The 15,661-nt window shown below is 39.7% G+C and overlaps 1 protein-coding gene across 10 annotated transcripts in view; it reads right to left on the bottom strand.

The window, feature by feature from the left end:
• Window positions 1-15,661, bottom strand: part of EML5 (EMAP like 5) — a 153,488-nt gene that overhangs the window by 101,128 nt on the left and 36,699 nt on the right. For all 10 annotated transcript variants that reach the window (XR_010731309.1, XR_010731310.1, XR_010731311.1 and 7 more), the window contains exons 6-10: window positions 13,983-14,118; window positions 12,974-13,175; window positions 11,283-11,420; window positions 5,151-5,407; window positions 3,634-3,846 (exon numbers count right to left, since the gene is read on the bottom strand). Coding sequence is in view for 7 of the 10 variants with exons in the window: in XM_066276913.1 (XP_066133010.1) it covers window positions 3,634-3,846; window positions 5,151-5,407; window positions 11,283-11,420; window positions 12,974-13,175; window positions 13,983-14,118 (946 nt within the window). In the remaining 3 variants the exon portion in view is untranslated. The remainder of the gene's footprint in view (window positions 1-3,633; window positions 3,847-5,150; window positions 5,408-11,282; window positions 11,421-12,973; window positions 13,176-13,982; window positions 14,119-15,661) is intronic.

The following is a 15,661-nucleotide window of genomic DNA, read 5'->3' as shown; positions in this document are numbered from 1 at the left end:
ACATTGAGCTGGTTCAGATGTTCAGTCATGTCCACGAGATAGTAGAAGTTCAGAAGCCACTCAGTGTTAGCTAACTCAGGGTGCTCAATGTTTTTCATTTCAAGAAAAGTTGGATTTTGCTCAGACAAGCTGCGATATGGCTGAGCACCTTCCCTCTTGACAACCAACGCACATTGCTGTGCAGAAGCAGACCAGGATAATTATTCCCAACTTCATCCAGCAGTGTTTTAAACTGGCGATCATTTAAAGCTCGGGCAACAATAAAGTTGACCACCAAAATGACCAGCGACATCACCTCACCAAGCTGCTTACCACACATCTGAGCACAAAGTGCCTCCTAATGTAGGATGCAGTGAAAACTTAGGATGGGTTTCTTTTCATGTTCATGAAGAAGCACAACGAATCCTCTGTTTTTCCCCACCATGCATGGAGCACCATCAGTATACACCGAGATGTTTATCCATCGGTAGATTTTTTTTCTTTAGCAAACTCAGTGAAAGACTTGAATAAATCCTCCCCTCTTGTTGTCTCTTTCATAGGAAAAACAGCAAGACTTTCCTCATATAGTGTGTCACCAACAGCATACCTTGCAATCACAATGAATTGAGATAAATGGCTTACATCTGTTGACTCATCCAAAGTGAGAGAAAAGAATGGTGCTGCATTTATGTCCTTCACTTGTGTTGCCTCAATTTGATTTGCTATCATGATGGTACGATCGTGAACAGTTCTTGCCGACAGAGGCATGTCTTTTATTCGTTTGATTATCTTGTCTTTATCAGAAAAGTCGTCAAAAAGTTCACTGGCAACATCAATCATGAATGCTTTGGCATACTCCCCATCTGTGAAGGGCTTTCCATTTCTCACAATTGCTAAATCACCTGCAAAGCTAGCCGAATTCCAGTCATCTTGTTGGGTCCAAACATGGAGTTGCTGCTGACTAGCTTGCACTCTGCACAGTAGCTCTTGACATGCTTATTTCCTGCTGTCCCCTGCTGGGTATTTCGATGCAAATGTAGTATGGCGTGTGTCGAAGTGCGGCTTTATATTTGACCGTTTCATGGATGCAATTTTATCATTGCATATTAGACACACTGCAGAACCTGCTCTCTCCACAAAGGTGAATTCCTCTGTCCGTTCCTGCTGAAAAGTACGATACTCATCTTTTTTTCTTTTAGCCATCTTCTTCATCAAAAGGGTTTCTACAATTCGCTAGCTGACTACTTGATTAAAAGGAGGGAAGTTTACTTCCTGACCTCACAACGACCCATGTATGTTACGCATTATCCAATAAAAATTTGGTGTTGTCCCGGAGGACAGCTGTGATTGGCTCCAACCACTCGCAACCATAAACATGAGCGGTAGGAAATGAATAGATTGTAATACATGAGAATGTTTTTTATTTTTAACATTATTTTTTTTACTAAAGATTTGTCTGCAAGCCAGATGCAGCCATCAAAAGAGCCACATCAGGCTTGTGAGCCATAGTTTCCAGACCCCTACTCTAAAATAAACTCGCTGTACCTAATATAAAGTCCCATACTACAAGAGAGCTCTTTGAACATTAAATCTGTGAAGAAATTTTGCTTTCCTTGAGTAGCAAGTATTCTTAAAAAAAAAAAAAAAAAGCTGCCTGACCAGGTGGTGGCACAGTGAATGGAGCGTCAGCCTGGGACACTGTGGACCCAGGTTTTAAACCCCAAGGTTTGCAGCTTGAGCATGGCCTCACCAGCTTGAGCACGGGCTATTCTGGCTTGAGTGTGGGATCACAGACATGACCCCGTGGTCACTGGCTTGAGCACAAAGGTCACTGGTTTAAAGCCCAAGGTTTCTGGCTTGAGCAAGGGATCACTGGCTTGGCTGGAGCCCCCTGATCAAGTCACGTATAAGAAAGCAATCAAGGAACAACCAAGACACCACAACCATGAGTTGATGCTTCTCATCTCTCTCCCTTCCTGTTGTCTGCCCCTCTCTCCCTCTTGCTCAAATAATAATAATAATAGCTAAAGTTAAAATTACTCTGTGCTTTATTTTCGGTTTCCAGAAAGCTCAAATTTAATTTTAATGTTTGATTACTGTTTTCTTTAACTGGTTTTAATACTATGGTATTTCCCCTGGTACTAAATCTCTCTCCATACAATTATTTTAGTACTTATGGACCTATTATAAGCTGACTCAAATAGAACAAGGCATGAAATAAATGACTACTACAGCATTTCATTTATTCCCTAGGACTATGAACAGAATGATTAATACCACCATTTTAGAAGAGATCCAAAAAAAAAAAAAGGGCAATACATAAAATGTATAGAAAAATAACCCCTGGAATATTAAGAGCATAATAAACAAACAGAACAAGAACAGACTCATAGACTCTGAGACCAGACTGAGGGTTGCCAGAGGGAAGAGGGCTGCGGGGTTGGGTGAAAAAGGTGGAGAGATTAAGAAATTCAAATTGGTAATCACAAAATAGAGGAATGTAAAGTACAGCGTAGGGAATATAATCGATAATACTGTAATAACTATGTGTGAGGCCAGGTGGGTACTTGAAATATAGTTGTCTAACCACAATGCTATACACCTGAAACTAATACAAAGTAATATTACATGCAAACTGTAATTGAAAAGAAAAGATTTTAACGACTCAATCAATGAATAAATTAACATATTCAAAAGTTAAAAAAAAGAAAATAACCCCTTATTTTTCTTAACTCCACGGTTATAGAAAATAAATGTCAAACAACATATACTAGGGATTTAAGCAAAAACACACTTGCATTTGAAAACTAACCAAAAAATAAATAGATTCTAAACTATGACCTGAACTTGTACAGCTTACAACTTCATCAGAATTCTTGAGGAAAAGACAGAAGAAAAACGTCACCTAAAAGATGTATGTTCAACAAGCTAAATAAAAGTCTAACGACCATTGTACAGTCTGACTATATGAAGCAATTCTGGAAGTGGGGAGAAAAATGATTCTTTAAAAAGAAAGTAGTCAAGGCCCTGGCCGGTTGGCTCAGTGGTAGAGCGTTGGCCTGGCGTGCAGGAGTCCCGGGTTCAATTCCCAGCCAGGGCACATAAGACAAGCGCCCGTCTGCTTCTCCACCCCTCCCCCTCTCCTTCCTTTCTGGCTCTCTCTTCCCCTCCTGCAGCCAAGGCTCCATTGGAGCAAGGTTGGCCCAGGCACTGAGGATGGCTCCATGGCCTCCGTCTCAGGCGCTAGAATGGCTCTGGTCTCAACATAGCAACACCCCAGATGGGCAGAGCATCGCCCCCTGGTGGGCATGCCAGGTGGACGCTGACTGCGGGAGTCTGACTGCCTCCCCATTTCCAACTTCAGAAAGATACAAAGGAGGAAAAAAAAAAAAGAGAAAGCAGTCAAGTATTAGTCCACTCCAATACATGAATTAAAAAATAATTTTCTAATAAAAATTTCATGTTGAAAATAAATGTAACATATGATAATAATTTCATTAGCAAAATAAGTAGCTAATTGTTCATTTTCATGAAACTCTTCACCAAATAACATATGTATATTCAAAAATATAAACCCTCTAACCTTTCTCAAGACTAATTTTTAGCAAGACCTTAAATATGCTTTATAAATGGTATTATGAAAAGAAAAAGTACCTTTTCTGAAACAAGGATATCGAAATAATTTTACAATTCCATAGTCATCAGCTGTAACTAACACTTGGCCAACATAGTTTCCATCTACTGAATTTATATCACTGACATCTGAATACTTGGGCCAAATGCCATTCACTTCAAGGCCTGAAACGCACGTCCACGATGCCCAGTGAACACCTTTCATTTCTTCTTTATCTGTCACCTCTTTTCCTCCTAAAAATAAAACGCCATCTTCATGTTATTTCATTTGACTTTTACTGAAGCATAAATTGTACTGATAACATGGTAACCTCCAAATTTTAAATAGCTTCCCACTCCAGTTAAAAGAGAATGCATGAATAGGTCAGTATATCTGATAAGGGGAGGAGAAAATTAAATGCAAAAAAAATTTTTAAAAAGCCAAAATTACACTGATTTATTTGATTATGATGTAATTTAGCAGATTCACCATATAAAGCAGTGGTCCCTAACCTTTTTTGGGCCATGGACTGTTTTAATGTCAGAAAATATTGTCACAGACCGGCCTTTAGGGTGGGATGGATAAATGTATCACGTGACTGAGACAAATATCAAGAGTGAGTCTTAGACGGATGTAACAGAGGGAATCTGGTCATTTTAAAAATATAAAACATCGTTCAGACTTAAATATAAATAAAATGGAAATAATGTAAGTTATTTATTCTTTCTCTGTGGACTGGTACCAAAGAAAGAATAAAACTGAACTCTTATTAAAATCAGGGTACAGATTAGTCACCCGGGGTAAGTTAGAAGAAAAAGTAAACGCTATAAGAAAGGGGCAACTCAAGTATCAGAAAAGAAACTTCAGAAGCTGCATGGCTGAGAGAGGTTTTGAGAAGGACCGAGAAGGAGAGACGAGAGGGGAGCACGCATGGACTTGAGGAAACCGGACTGCAGGACTGAGTCCATCTCACTACACACAGACTGCCAGCAAGGCACTCTTGAGGAGATGCAGTCATTTAATTATGTCTCTATTTTTATCAAGACATGACTGGAGAACTAATTCACTAAGCATCATAATAAAGTATTAGGAATATCCTGCTCTTTTATTTTCTTCTTAAATCTTTGATGAAAACTTTTTCAAATTTAATTTGTTAGCTACAGATTATTAATATTTGCAAAGTTTATCTGAGGTCACCACAAAAACCCAAACAACTCATGGGTAGACATCCGTAGGAATTGTTTAATTAGTCCCACCCCTAAAAATGGCATTTTTTACTTTCTCACACAAGGACTTTACCAGGGACTTCACACAGTATGGAATTCAACATAAAGAAGGTTTTAGGTCCTCCAAACAAGGAAGTTTTAATTAAGAACCAAAAGGACTCAATATAATAAGGCAGCCTTACAAGAAAGATCACAATGCCCAAAATATTAGCTCAGATCTTTTCTGATTGCCTATAATCAAATGTTACTTACTCTGCTTCTAGTGAAATCCTGAAATATTTTATGGGCACTAGAAATCCACAAATTATAAATACTTTATTAGAAACTTTTACCTGGCATCCTATAAAAAAGTCTTTTACCATTTCCATCGTTTGTCTGTAAATATCTGCCGTCGGAGGACCAGTCCATGTGAGTGATGAAACTAAGTGAGCCCACACATCCCCCCATTTTCTTATAACGCTGAGCAACTCCATAGATATCCACTGAGCTGTCGTTGCATCCAACAGCAAGGCAGCTTCCATCCGGTGAGTACTTTAACTCATGAATCGCCTCCTTCCTATCTTTAATATGTACTACTTCCGTCATATCTCTGTAAAGAAAAAAAAAAATTAGACCACATGAAAGAAGTCACTACAGAATTAGTTCAGTTTCCAAATGTGTCTCAATGACAGTGAGGTTGTATCAAGTATTTATAAACCATAAAACAAATGTAAATGAGACTAGCTGTATTAATTAAGGAATAATTATTTTGCTGAACAGAAAAATATGACAAGATATGCTGGAACTAGAGAAAAATGCTACATTTCAGTTCCAAAATGACTTCAAGTAGTTTAGAGATTCAGATGAAGCTTATGGAGCCATACAATAAGGAAATAAAGTCTCAAGTTTTTATGATGAAGTTCCTTGTAAATATTGAGTTCATAAAAACTGCTTCATTACTAACACCATGGTTTTCAAATAAGCACCAGTATTTATAATGAGCCAAATATGCAAAATTACATTGAGGAAATAAAAAAAGGAGAAATTGATTTGCATTTATTCAGTAACATGTTTGAATATCTTCATTTAACTACCACCAGTCATTTTCATTTGAACCTCTCTCACTTTTTAAAACAGAATGCAAATATACTACTTCCCAATTAGGCACATGCTGACTTGTGAAGTTAAATATTTTTTCAATGATGCCTTACAAGTGGGTTTTGAAAATAATTTAGGTATTGGTAACAGCCATAAAAAGGAATAAACATAGGCCCTGGCCAGTTGGCTCAGTGGTAGAGCGTCGGCCTGGCGTGCAGGAGTCCCAGGTTTGATTCTGGCCAGGGCACACAGGAGAAGCGCCCATCTGCTTCTCCACCCCTCCCCTTCTCCTTCCTCTCTGTCTCTCTCTTCCCCTCCTGCAGCCAAGGCTCCACTGGAGCAAAGTTGGCTCGGGCGCTGAGGATGGCTCTGTGGCCTCTGCCTCAGGAGCTAGAATGGCTCTGGTTGCAACAGAGCGATGCCCCAGATGGGCAGAGCATCGCCCCCTGGTGGGCATGCCGGGTGGATCCCAGTTGGGTGCATGCAGGAGTCTGTCTGACTGCCTCCCTGTTTCCAACTTCAGAAAAATACAAAAAAAACCCAAAAAAAAACCCCAAGGAATAAACACACAGTTTGACACCAATGAACTTCCAAAGTTGCAGAACTTGTGGGAGGTGGAGAGGAGAGAGGCAGCGGGGAGGGTGGGCGGGAGGAAGTGAGAATTCCTAGTCCCAGTTAATGCCAGAGTCTTCTTTCCATATACATTTTGCATTACCAATATGAAATGCACCAAGCAGATAATTTCAGAGGCAGAAGTTTGAATGGACATTTTACAATTTGTAAAGTTTCTAAATGGACAATTTAAAGCAATCAATCTCAAATTCCTTCCAGTAACACTAAGTACTTACTTCATTTTAGGCGTATGGAATATAAAGGTAGACTCATCTTCTGTGAGAGGCAGAGATAAGGCAGTTCTGCTTTGTAACTGGTAAGGTGTGGTTTGTACTCAAAAGGCATATGTGAAGTTCTATTAGAAATACTGAAAAAGGGCTAAAGGCTAGATTAGAGGTAGGAAGGGACAAGGAAGAGTGATATTCGGTATATCTTATGCATAAAACCTGAGGAGTCGGCCAAGTCTGAGAGAGGAGAGGAGGTTTTCCAGGAAGAGGACACAGCACTAGCAAAGACACAGAAGTCTGAAGGTCTATGGCACACAGCAGATAATATAACGTGGACACAACACATGGGAAAGGTAGCGACTGCTGGGGTTAGAAAGTAAAATTGAGGAAGTATGACAGATCTGATAAACTGCCAAGGAGTTTGGGCTCTCCCCTGCTGTTACTCGTATAAAGAGATGGAAATCAGCCCTTTAGCTGGGGAAGGATGAGATTACCCAGGGACCAAACACAGAGTGAATGACAGCAGAAAGCCTAGGTCTGAGCTTTGAGGCACTCCAATATTTCCTAGGGAGGAAGAAGACAATTAGTTTACAAAGAAAATGGAGCCAGAAGAGTAGGCAGAAAAAAAAGAGAATGAATGCCCAAAGCCAGGGAAGAGAATGTTCTGAGAAGGAGCGAGTGGTTAAGGAGCTCAAACACTGCTGAGGATCAGTGTGGATGACAACTGAAAACTGTCCCCTGCGCTAGTGACAGGGGACTATTAGTGAGGGCTTTTCAATGTAAAGATGAAGGTGAAACTATTAGAATGGAGGTAGAAAGTTCGTAACTGGAAGAAAAGAGAGTAATTAGGCAGTCTTTGAGAGAGTAAAGTAGGCAGGTTTACTGGGAAAAGAAAAATGTGACATAACTAGAGAGGGATTAAATTTTAGGTAGAAATTTTAAGATAGGACTTCTTTGAATATGTGTTTTGGGGGGAAGAGGGACAAAAAACTTTGATGTCAAAAAATAATAGACATATATAGCATTACTTTTTTAAAGCTAGCAAACAACTTTTGAAACTTATTATTCCTAAGAAACAGGGGTAAAAATAAATAGGTTAAAAAATATTTTAGGCCCTGGCCAGTTGGCTCAGTGGTCGAGCATCGGCCTAGCATGTAGAAGTCCTGGGTTTGATTCCCGGCCAGGGCACACAGGAGAAGTGCCCATTTGCTTCTCCACCCCTCCCCCTCTCCTTCCTCTCTGTCTCTCTCTTCCCCTCCTGCAGCCAAGGCTCCATTGGAGGAAGGTTGGCCCAGCCACTGAGGACGGCTCCACAGCCTTCGCCTCAGGTGCTAGAATGGCTCTGGCCACAATGGTGCAACGGCCCACATGGGCAAAGCGCACATTTGCTTCTCCACCCCTCCGCCGCACTTTCCTCTCTGTCTCTCTCTTCCCCTCCCGCAGCCAAGGCTCCATTGGAGCAAAGATGGCCTGGGCGCTGGGGATGGCTCTGTGGCCTCTGCCTCAGGCGCTAGAGTGGCTCTGGTCACAACATGGCGATGCCCAGGATGGGCAGAGCATCGCCCCCTGGTGGGCAGAGCATGCCAGGTGGATCCCGGTCGGGCGCATGCGGGAGTCTGTCTGACTGTCTCTCCCTGTTTCCAGCTTCAGAAAAATGAAAAAAGAAAAGAAAAGAAAAAAAAAGAACAAGTAAATTTAAATCAACAAACTGATCAGTATTTCAATGGGAACTATGCTCCTCTCACTGACCACCATTGAAAGAGGTGCCCCTTCTGGAAGTGCGGCGGGGGCCGGATAAATGGCCTCAGGGGGCCGCATGTGGCCCGCAGGCTGTAGTTTGGGGACCTCTGAATTAGGGGAAATGATCCCAATCCTTTTAAATTTGATCTAACACGATAATGACACTGTCCCAAACAGACAAATGGCTAGCCACTGGTAGAGTCTAAAATGGGAATATTAACATTTTTACAGCTAGTCCACCAGGGACATCTCCCTAACTATAATATTTAGGCGAATAAATGAATGCCTCTGAGGCATTTGATGTTGAAAATGCAGCTCACCACAAGTCAAAGAGTCATGTGTGTATCTTCTAATTTGAAAAAAAAATGCAATTTTTTAATTTGACTCCATGATATTAGTGTTTCTTTATTTTATTTACTGATTATAGAAAGGAAAGGAGGAGGGAAGAAGATGGGAGAAGGAGGAGAGAGAGAGAGGGAGAGAGAGAGAGAGACACCGCTCTGCTGTTCCACTTATTTAAATGCACTCATTGGTTGACTCTCGTATGTGCCCTGACTGGGAATCAAACCTGCAACTTTAGTGTACTGGGATGACGCTCTAACCACCTGAGCTATGCAGCCTGGGCCAATATTAGTGTTTCTTTTAACATAAAATTTTTAACATTTTTTATCATAAGGAAAAGATGCTCTAAGAAGTTTCATGACTTTGCCCTGACATATCACCCTGTGCCCAGGTTTAAGAATCAGTGTGTTAGAGTCTAATCTATTTTATGTTCCTCCCACCATAACGCATCCTCTCCTGTGAGGGTGCTTTAGTGCTGCTATACATAAGAACCATGCTTTATGATAAGTAGACTGTATGCAAGCAAAACAAGAAGAAATAGTGACCAGGTAAATTGAAAAGGATTGAGAATATTTTGTGAATTAGAATTTTGTGGTTAAACTACAAAGGCATTTAACAGTTATAATAACTGTTCCAATAATCCTGTCAGCAATTTGGGACCCAGTTGCTAAAACAATGATTTGTGAGAGGTAAGAACTTATTCAGCCAGTTTCCTGTATACTGAAATGTAGAATAGAAAGGCTCTTAGCATAAATAATTTTTAGCAGAACTTACTTTCTCTAAAAACAAAGAGACTTTCAGCAGAACTTACTTTTTCTAAAAGACTCCCTACCCCTGGCCCTGAGGCTAGTTTCCCAGGCTGTGGCCTTGGCTAGTTCTGCGAGGCTGCAGGTGTTCCCAGAATGTTTCTCCCTGAATTAGTCCTATAGATAAGCATTGTAAGAGAGCTTGTTTCATTGCTTTGTTCTACTGCTAGGCTTCCCTCCTCCCATTCCCTAATCAGTGTATGATTTTGTCTTTAAAAGCTAACTTCAAACTGTGTTCAGGGCTGCGTGATTTGAATGATGTAGGTCTCTGTGTGGTCACTGGCTTTAAAATAAAGACTCCTTAATTTGGCTACTTAATTGTGTGGCAAAACATCTGTTTCTCGCTGTTCCGTTTTAGCATACAATAACTAAAAGGGTAAGTCTTGAAAAAAAATAATAATGACCATTTTTAATGCAATGAGCTATATGATAGGAACTCTTAGGTGTTTTATATGTGTACTAAATTCTTGATCGCAAAACAACATGCCACTAAGTTTTACACTTAAAATGGTAAAATTTATATTTTATCACAATAAAAATTAGTTGAAGAGAAAAATCTCAGCATATCTTATTGTAAACACTTGTCCCAGAAAGAGGAGTCAGCATCAACAGAAACTCAGAAGCACAAGAGAATACGACGTTCCACAAAAGGAAAAGAGTGTACACGCATTGGAGAGAGAGACTGAGGCAGAAAGAAACAGGCTGGAGATGGGCACTACAGGCTGTTAATTAAGGATTGTGAACTTCACCCTAAGGACAGCACAAAGTGTTTCTCATACTTCAGAAAGAGGAGGAATGAAAACAAATGGGTTTTAAAAGGCATCGCTATAGCTGTAGAGTGAAAAAGGTTTTGAGGGCAGTAAATCAGGAGGTAGGGAGATCAGCTGAGATGCTATTTCACCAACCCATTCAGAAGACAGCAGAAGCCTACCCCAAAGTACAATTGTGAGCATACAAGAAAGTAGATTAATGTGAGAGCAGTTTAGGAAGGAGATTCTCCAGAACTCTGTGGTTAACTAGACAAGGGGGTGGGGCAAAGGCAGAAATGCAGTCATGGTTTCTAGACTGGGCAAGTGGGCAGATGGTCCTACCAATCTCTAATCCAGAGAAGAAAGAGTTCATAAATTTATCTTTGCAAACACACAGGTAGATCTGTAGCAAATTTTTAACAGGTGTATAAAATTCAATTGAATGTATTGTATCTCTAATTCAACATTAGATATTAATTGCTTTAACAAATTTTCAAACTTTTCTAATGATCCAAAACAGAGGAAGTAGGATTTTTTTCAAAGCATAAAACTGCAAACAAAATTATTCACCATTTTTGAAGCCTCAATGTCCCCCCAGCCCTCCTCCTTCAGAGGCAGAGGATCATTACTGAAAAATCAGTACTACCATGGAATGAAAGTCAGGACCCAAATTCACAGTTCAAATGTTAGCCATTAATCTACTACACATTCTTACCCCCCAAACAAGGTTACTGAGTTAACTTAATTTTTTGACAAAGCCATTTTTATAAATATGTTTTTATATTTAGTGAAACTAATATCTGAAATATATATTAATAATAAAGGAGATGGGCAAGACCATAAGTATTATTATATATTCTGTCTCACTTAGAAAATTACTATCTGTTTCTGTTCCTTCCCTAATTCCATACCTTACTCTAAGTACAGTGAATGAGCCATCCTTCATTCCAAGGGCAAGATGGATTCCATCTACATTGATAGCTGCACAACGAATTGGTTCTTCCATATTACACCTTGCTATTAATGCATGGTCTACTAGGCTCCATATCCTGTAACATTTAATTAAAATAAAAGAATAGTTAACTAGTGCATGCTTAAAAATGACTCATTTTAAGACTCATTTTAAGATAAATCTAGATTTAAAAATCTTTTTTCCATTGATTTGAGGGATGTGGGGGGAAGGAAGAAAGAGAGAGAGAGAAGCATCGACTCATTGTTTCATTTATTGTTCCATTTTAGTTGTGCACTCATTGGCTGCCTCCTGTACGTGCTCTGACCAGGGACTGATCCCATGACCTCAGTGCACCAGGAGGACAGACACTATGACCAGTGAGACACCAGGACAAGGCCGATACATCTAGATTTTTAACTGTATGCTTTGTGGCAAGGAATTCTTATCTACGAAAACAGAAATACTGTTCATGCTTAAAGTGACAAGGGTTGATAGGCTCTTTTATTTTTAAAACCATGTAATAACATTAATTTTTCCTATCATTCATTTTAGGTAAATGATGTCTACCATGACCAAAGGGGAGATCTAGCTAGAGTATATTATGTGTACAGTCCTTCAAATCAAGACTATGCAAATTCAGAGTCTGTTTCAGACTCTAATATTAAGTCTACAACAAAAAGGTAAAAAAGAAAATACCCATTGTTTGAAAATTAAGAAATACCAAAGACAAACCCTTATAAAAATTAGTTAATATTCTGAAGTAAGCTGAACTTGTTTTATATCAAAGCTTGTAGGATATAGCTGAATAGTACTTAGGAGGAACCTGGCTGGAAGTAATTACGATGAAATGGGGAGAAAAGATGGCAACAAGGTGGAAAAATATCTCAACTCGTGTCACTGACCAGTGGATCTCAAACTTTAGTGCACATCATAGCCATCTGGAAGGCTTGTTAAACCACAAGCTGATGGATTTCTGATAGTAGGTCCTGGATACAGCATGAGAATTTGCACTGCCTGCAAGTTCCCTGGTAATGCTGCTGCTGCTGGTACGAGTGTTCTTTAAACATAGGAAACCATACTCAACACCCCTCAATACAAGAAAAAGGCTCATTTTTCAAAGCACACCAAGGCACTTTTTACCACTGGGGGTAATAATTAATGTTGGCAAGAGTGTGGGAAAACACACTCATGCATTGCTCATAGGTATATAAATTGTCGCCTCTGTGCAAGGCATTATTGATCAAAATTTTAAGTACATATATTTTCAACACTGCTAGGAATTTATCATATAGATATTCATATTTGCACATGTAGAAGAAGACATAGGTAGAAGGACACTCACTGAAAGTATAACAGCACAAAACCGGAGGAACGTAAGTGCCCATTAATAATGAGTTAGTTGAATAAATTACAGTATATCTACACAGTGGAATATTATAGGATGTTAAAAAGGTGGAGATACATTTTGATATGGAAAAAACGCCAATTTATGTTTTCAATAGGAAAAACCAAACCATACAAACAGTTCATTAATTAAGCTCATGTGTTATACTACAAGTTGATAAAATTTAAATCTAAGTACTTTTTAAGTTTTCTTATGCTGATCTAAGGACAAATCCAGCCTATGCAATTATTTCACAATCTACTTACCGGACTGAACGGTCATCACTTCCGGTCACGGCCAGAGGTTTCGTGGGGTGGGTGGCGAGTGCCCAGAGTTCACCTTCACAATGCCCTTGCATAATCAGGAAAGGTTTCTTTCTTTCATGCACCACAATTTCAAAAATTTCACTGTCCTGTGTTCCGACTAGAATGTGGTCACCTCGCCAACAAACACTCCTCACAGACAAACCTAGTCAAAAGTGGATTGTATTTAAGAGCCGTGCTCTAATAAAAAGAAACCTGCAAGTCAATAATCCACACATCTTTTTCAATTCTTTGTACTGTTTTCTACGTGGATTGATACTTCTCTCTTTCTGTAGACCTAATTTCTACCTGGCCGTCAGGATGCAGACTCTTCCTCCTTATTAGACAACTTCAGTCATAGACAGACCACTTCGCTCAGCCCAAACCTAGTACGTGTTCAGAAACTCCCTTTATAGAATTGTACTGCTTTTCTCTTAGAATAATCTGACTTTTCACGTGTCTATTTCTCCTTTCTTCAATCTGCTCATAAAATCTTTAAGAGAGACTTCCACTTTTTCTATATATACCACAATCCCTTTCATAACCTTGGGAAAGTTTGTGTTTCTCTCAGGTTTCTTATCTATACAAAGTGACACATGTAGAGGTGCTGTGTACAAAGGTACACACTTTATTTTCAACAGTCTATTTGCTGAAGTTACATTTAGCATTCTGATAGTAAAATATTTTCAAGAGCCAAGGCTGCCAGGTAATCTAACCCGTCTCTCTGTACGTTCCATTATAATAGTCATCAGACATTTGAAAGAATCTGCTATAACAGTAAACCCAGACTACCTTTAGGTAAAATTTCTCTTCAGTAGAAGAATTTCAATTGAATGTTTACAGTGTAAAGGGACCAATGTAAGTCTCATTTCTATTTACAAAACATACACTTATGTTTACTGAAATAAACAGACAAACCTTGGTCTGGTTAGACTTCTCCTAGTAATGAGATAGATATTTGTTTTGTTGTTACCTTTGTATCCCTGGTCGGTTTCCCTGAGATCAATCACAGTAATTGGTTTAAAAGTTAAATCCCAAAGACGAACACAGCCATCTCTGCCACCAGTAGCAAAGCCTTCTTCACAAGCATTCATGCTGAAAATTCCTGCCTAGAAGAGGAAATAATTTAACACATACTTTAAAAAAGAAAATCTGCTATATGAAGGAAGAAGCCCACTTTAAAAGATTCTCATGTGAGGTAAGAATAAACAAATACATCAGCAAACACCAAGGAAAATCTAGAAATATGTCTGTGTATATACAGGAGCTCAGTATATGACCACGGAGGTATTTAATGATATGGGCATAACATAAAGGAAAATAAAGTCAAACCTTATAGCATATAAGAAATGAACTATAGGTAGGCATAAAGTTCTAAATGTAAAATAGGAAATAACTATGTTAGAAGAGAGTCAGAAGAACACTTATGTAACTCTGGGCTGTAAGAGACCTTTTTATGCACGGCAGGTAAATCCACAAACTAGAAAGGAAAATTTAAAATTTATCATAGAAGAAAAGCTATCATAAGCAAAAATAAACTGACTGGGGAAACATCTACAAAGTATATGACTGTCAAGAGGTTAACATACCTATTAAAAAATGAATAAGAAAATTCAACAAAAAAGAGCAAAGTATATGAAAAGCCAATTAACAGAAAAGGAAATTCAAGTAGTTGATAAATATATGAAATTTCACAAAAAGGGAAAAAAATTAAAACAAAAGTTACTATTATTTACCTGGTAGACAAGCAAAAGTTTACAATAGCAGACACACCCTGTGCTGATGAGTCTGAGAGGAGGAAAGGCTGTTTTCACATACTAATGGTGAACTTGTGAGCTGCCATAACCTTTATGGAAAAGAACCTGGTAATTCTGGTCTTTAGGCATTTTGCTTAATGCAAGTTCTGTGTAAATGAGTCTTTAATATATTTAATATGTAATATATACTTCATAGTGGTTCATGTTAACATATTCATTTACTTTTCTACTTGAGCTTTTACTGCTAACAAGGCAGTAGTAGCTCTGTGCTCTCTAGCTCCCTTCACAATTTTTTTTTTTTGGTATTTTTCCAAAGTTAGAAGCGGGGAGGCAGTCAGAGACTTCTGCATGCGCCCGACTGGGATCTACCCGGCATGCCCACCAGGGGGTGATGCTCTGCCCATCTAGGGCATTGCTCTGTTGCTGCCAGAGCCATTCTAGCCCGAGGCGGAGGCCACAGAGCCATCCTCAGCGCCCGGGCCAACTTTGCTCCAATGGAGCCTCGGCTGCAGGAGGGGAAGAGAGAGATCGAGAAGAGGGAGGAAGGGTGGAGAAGCAGATGGGCACTTCTCCTGTGTGCCCTGGTGGGAATCAAACCTGGGACTTCCAAACGCCAGGCCAACACTCTACTGCTGAGCCAACTGGCCAGGGCCAGTCTAGCTCCCCTCACTATGTGAAAGACCCAACTGCTCAAAAGTCCAAATCAAAATACGCTACAAGCACTGGCCGGTTGGCTCAGTGGTAGAGCGTCGGCCTGGCATGCAGGAGTCCCGGGTTCGATTCCTGGCTAGGGCACACAGGAGAAGCGCCCATCTGCTTCTCCACCTCCCCCTCTCCTTCCTCTCTGTCTCTCTCTTCCCCTCCCGCAGCCAAGGCTCCATTGGAGCAAAGTTGG

Source organism: Saccopteryx bilineata, chromosome 4 (genome assembly GCF_036850765.1).
Source record: "Saccopteryx bilineata isolate mSacBil1 chromosome 4, mSacBil1_pri_phased_curated, whole genome shotgun sequence".
Lineage (NCBI taxonomy): Eukaryota > Metazoa > Chordata > Mammalia > Chiroptera > Emballonuridae > Saccopteryx > Saccopteryx bilineata.
This window is presented reverse-complemented; position numbering and strand designations above follow the sequence as displayed.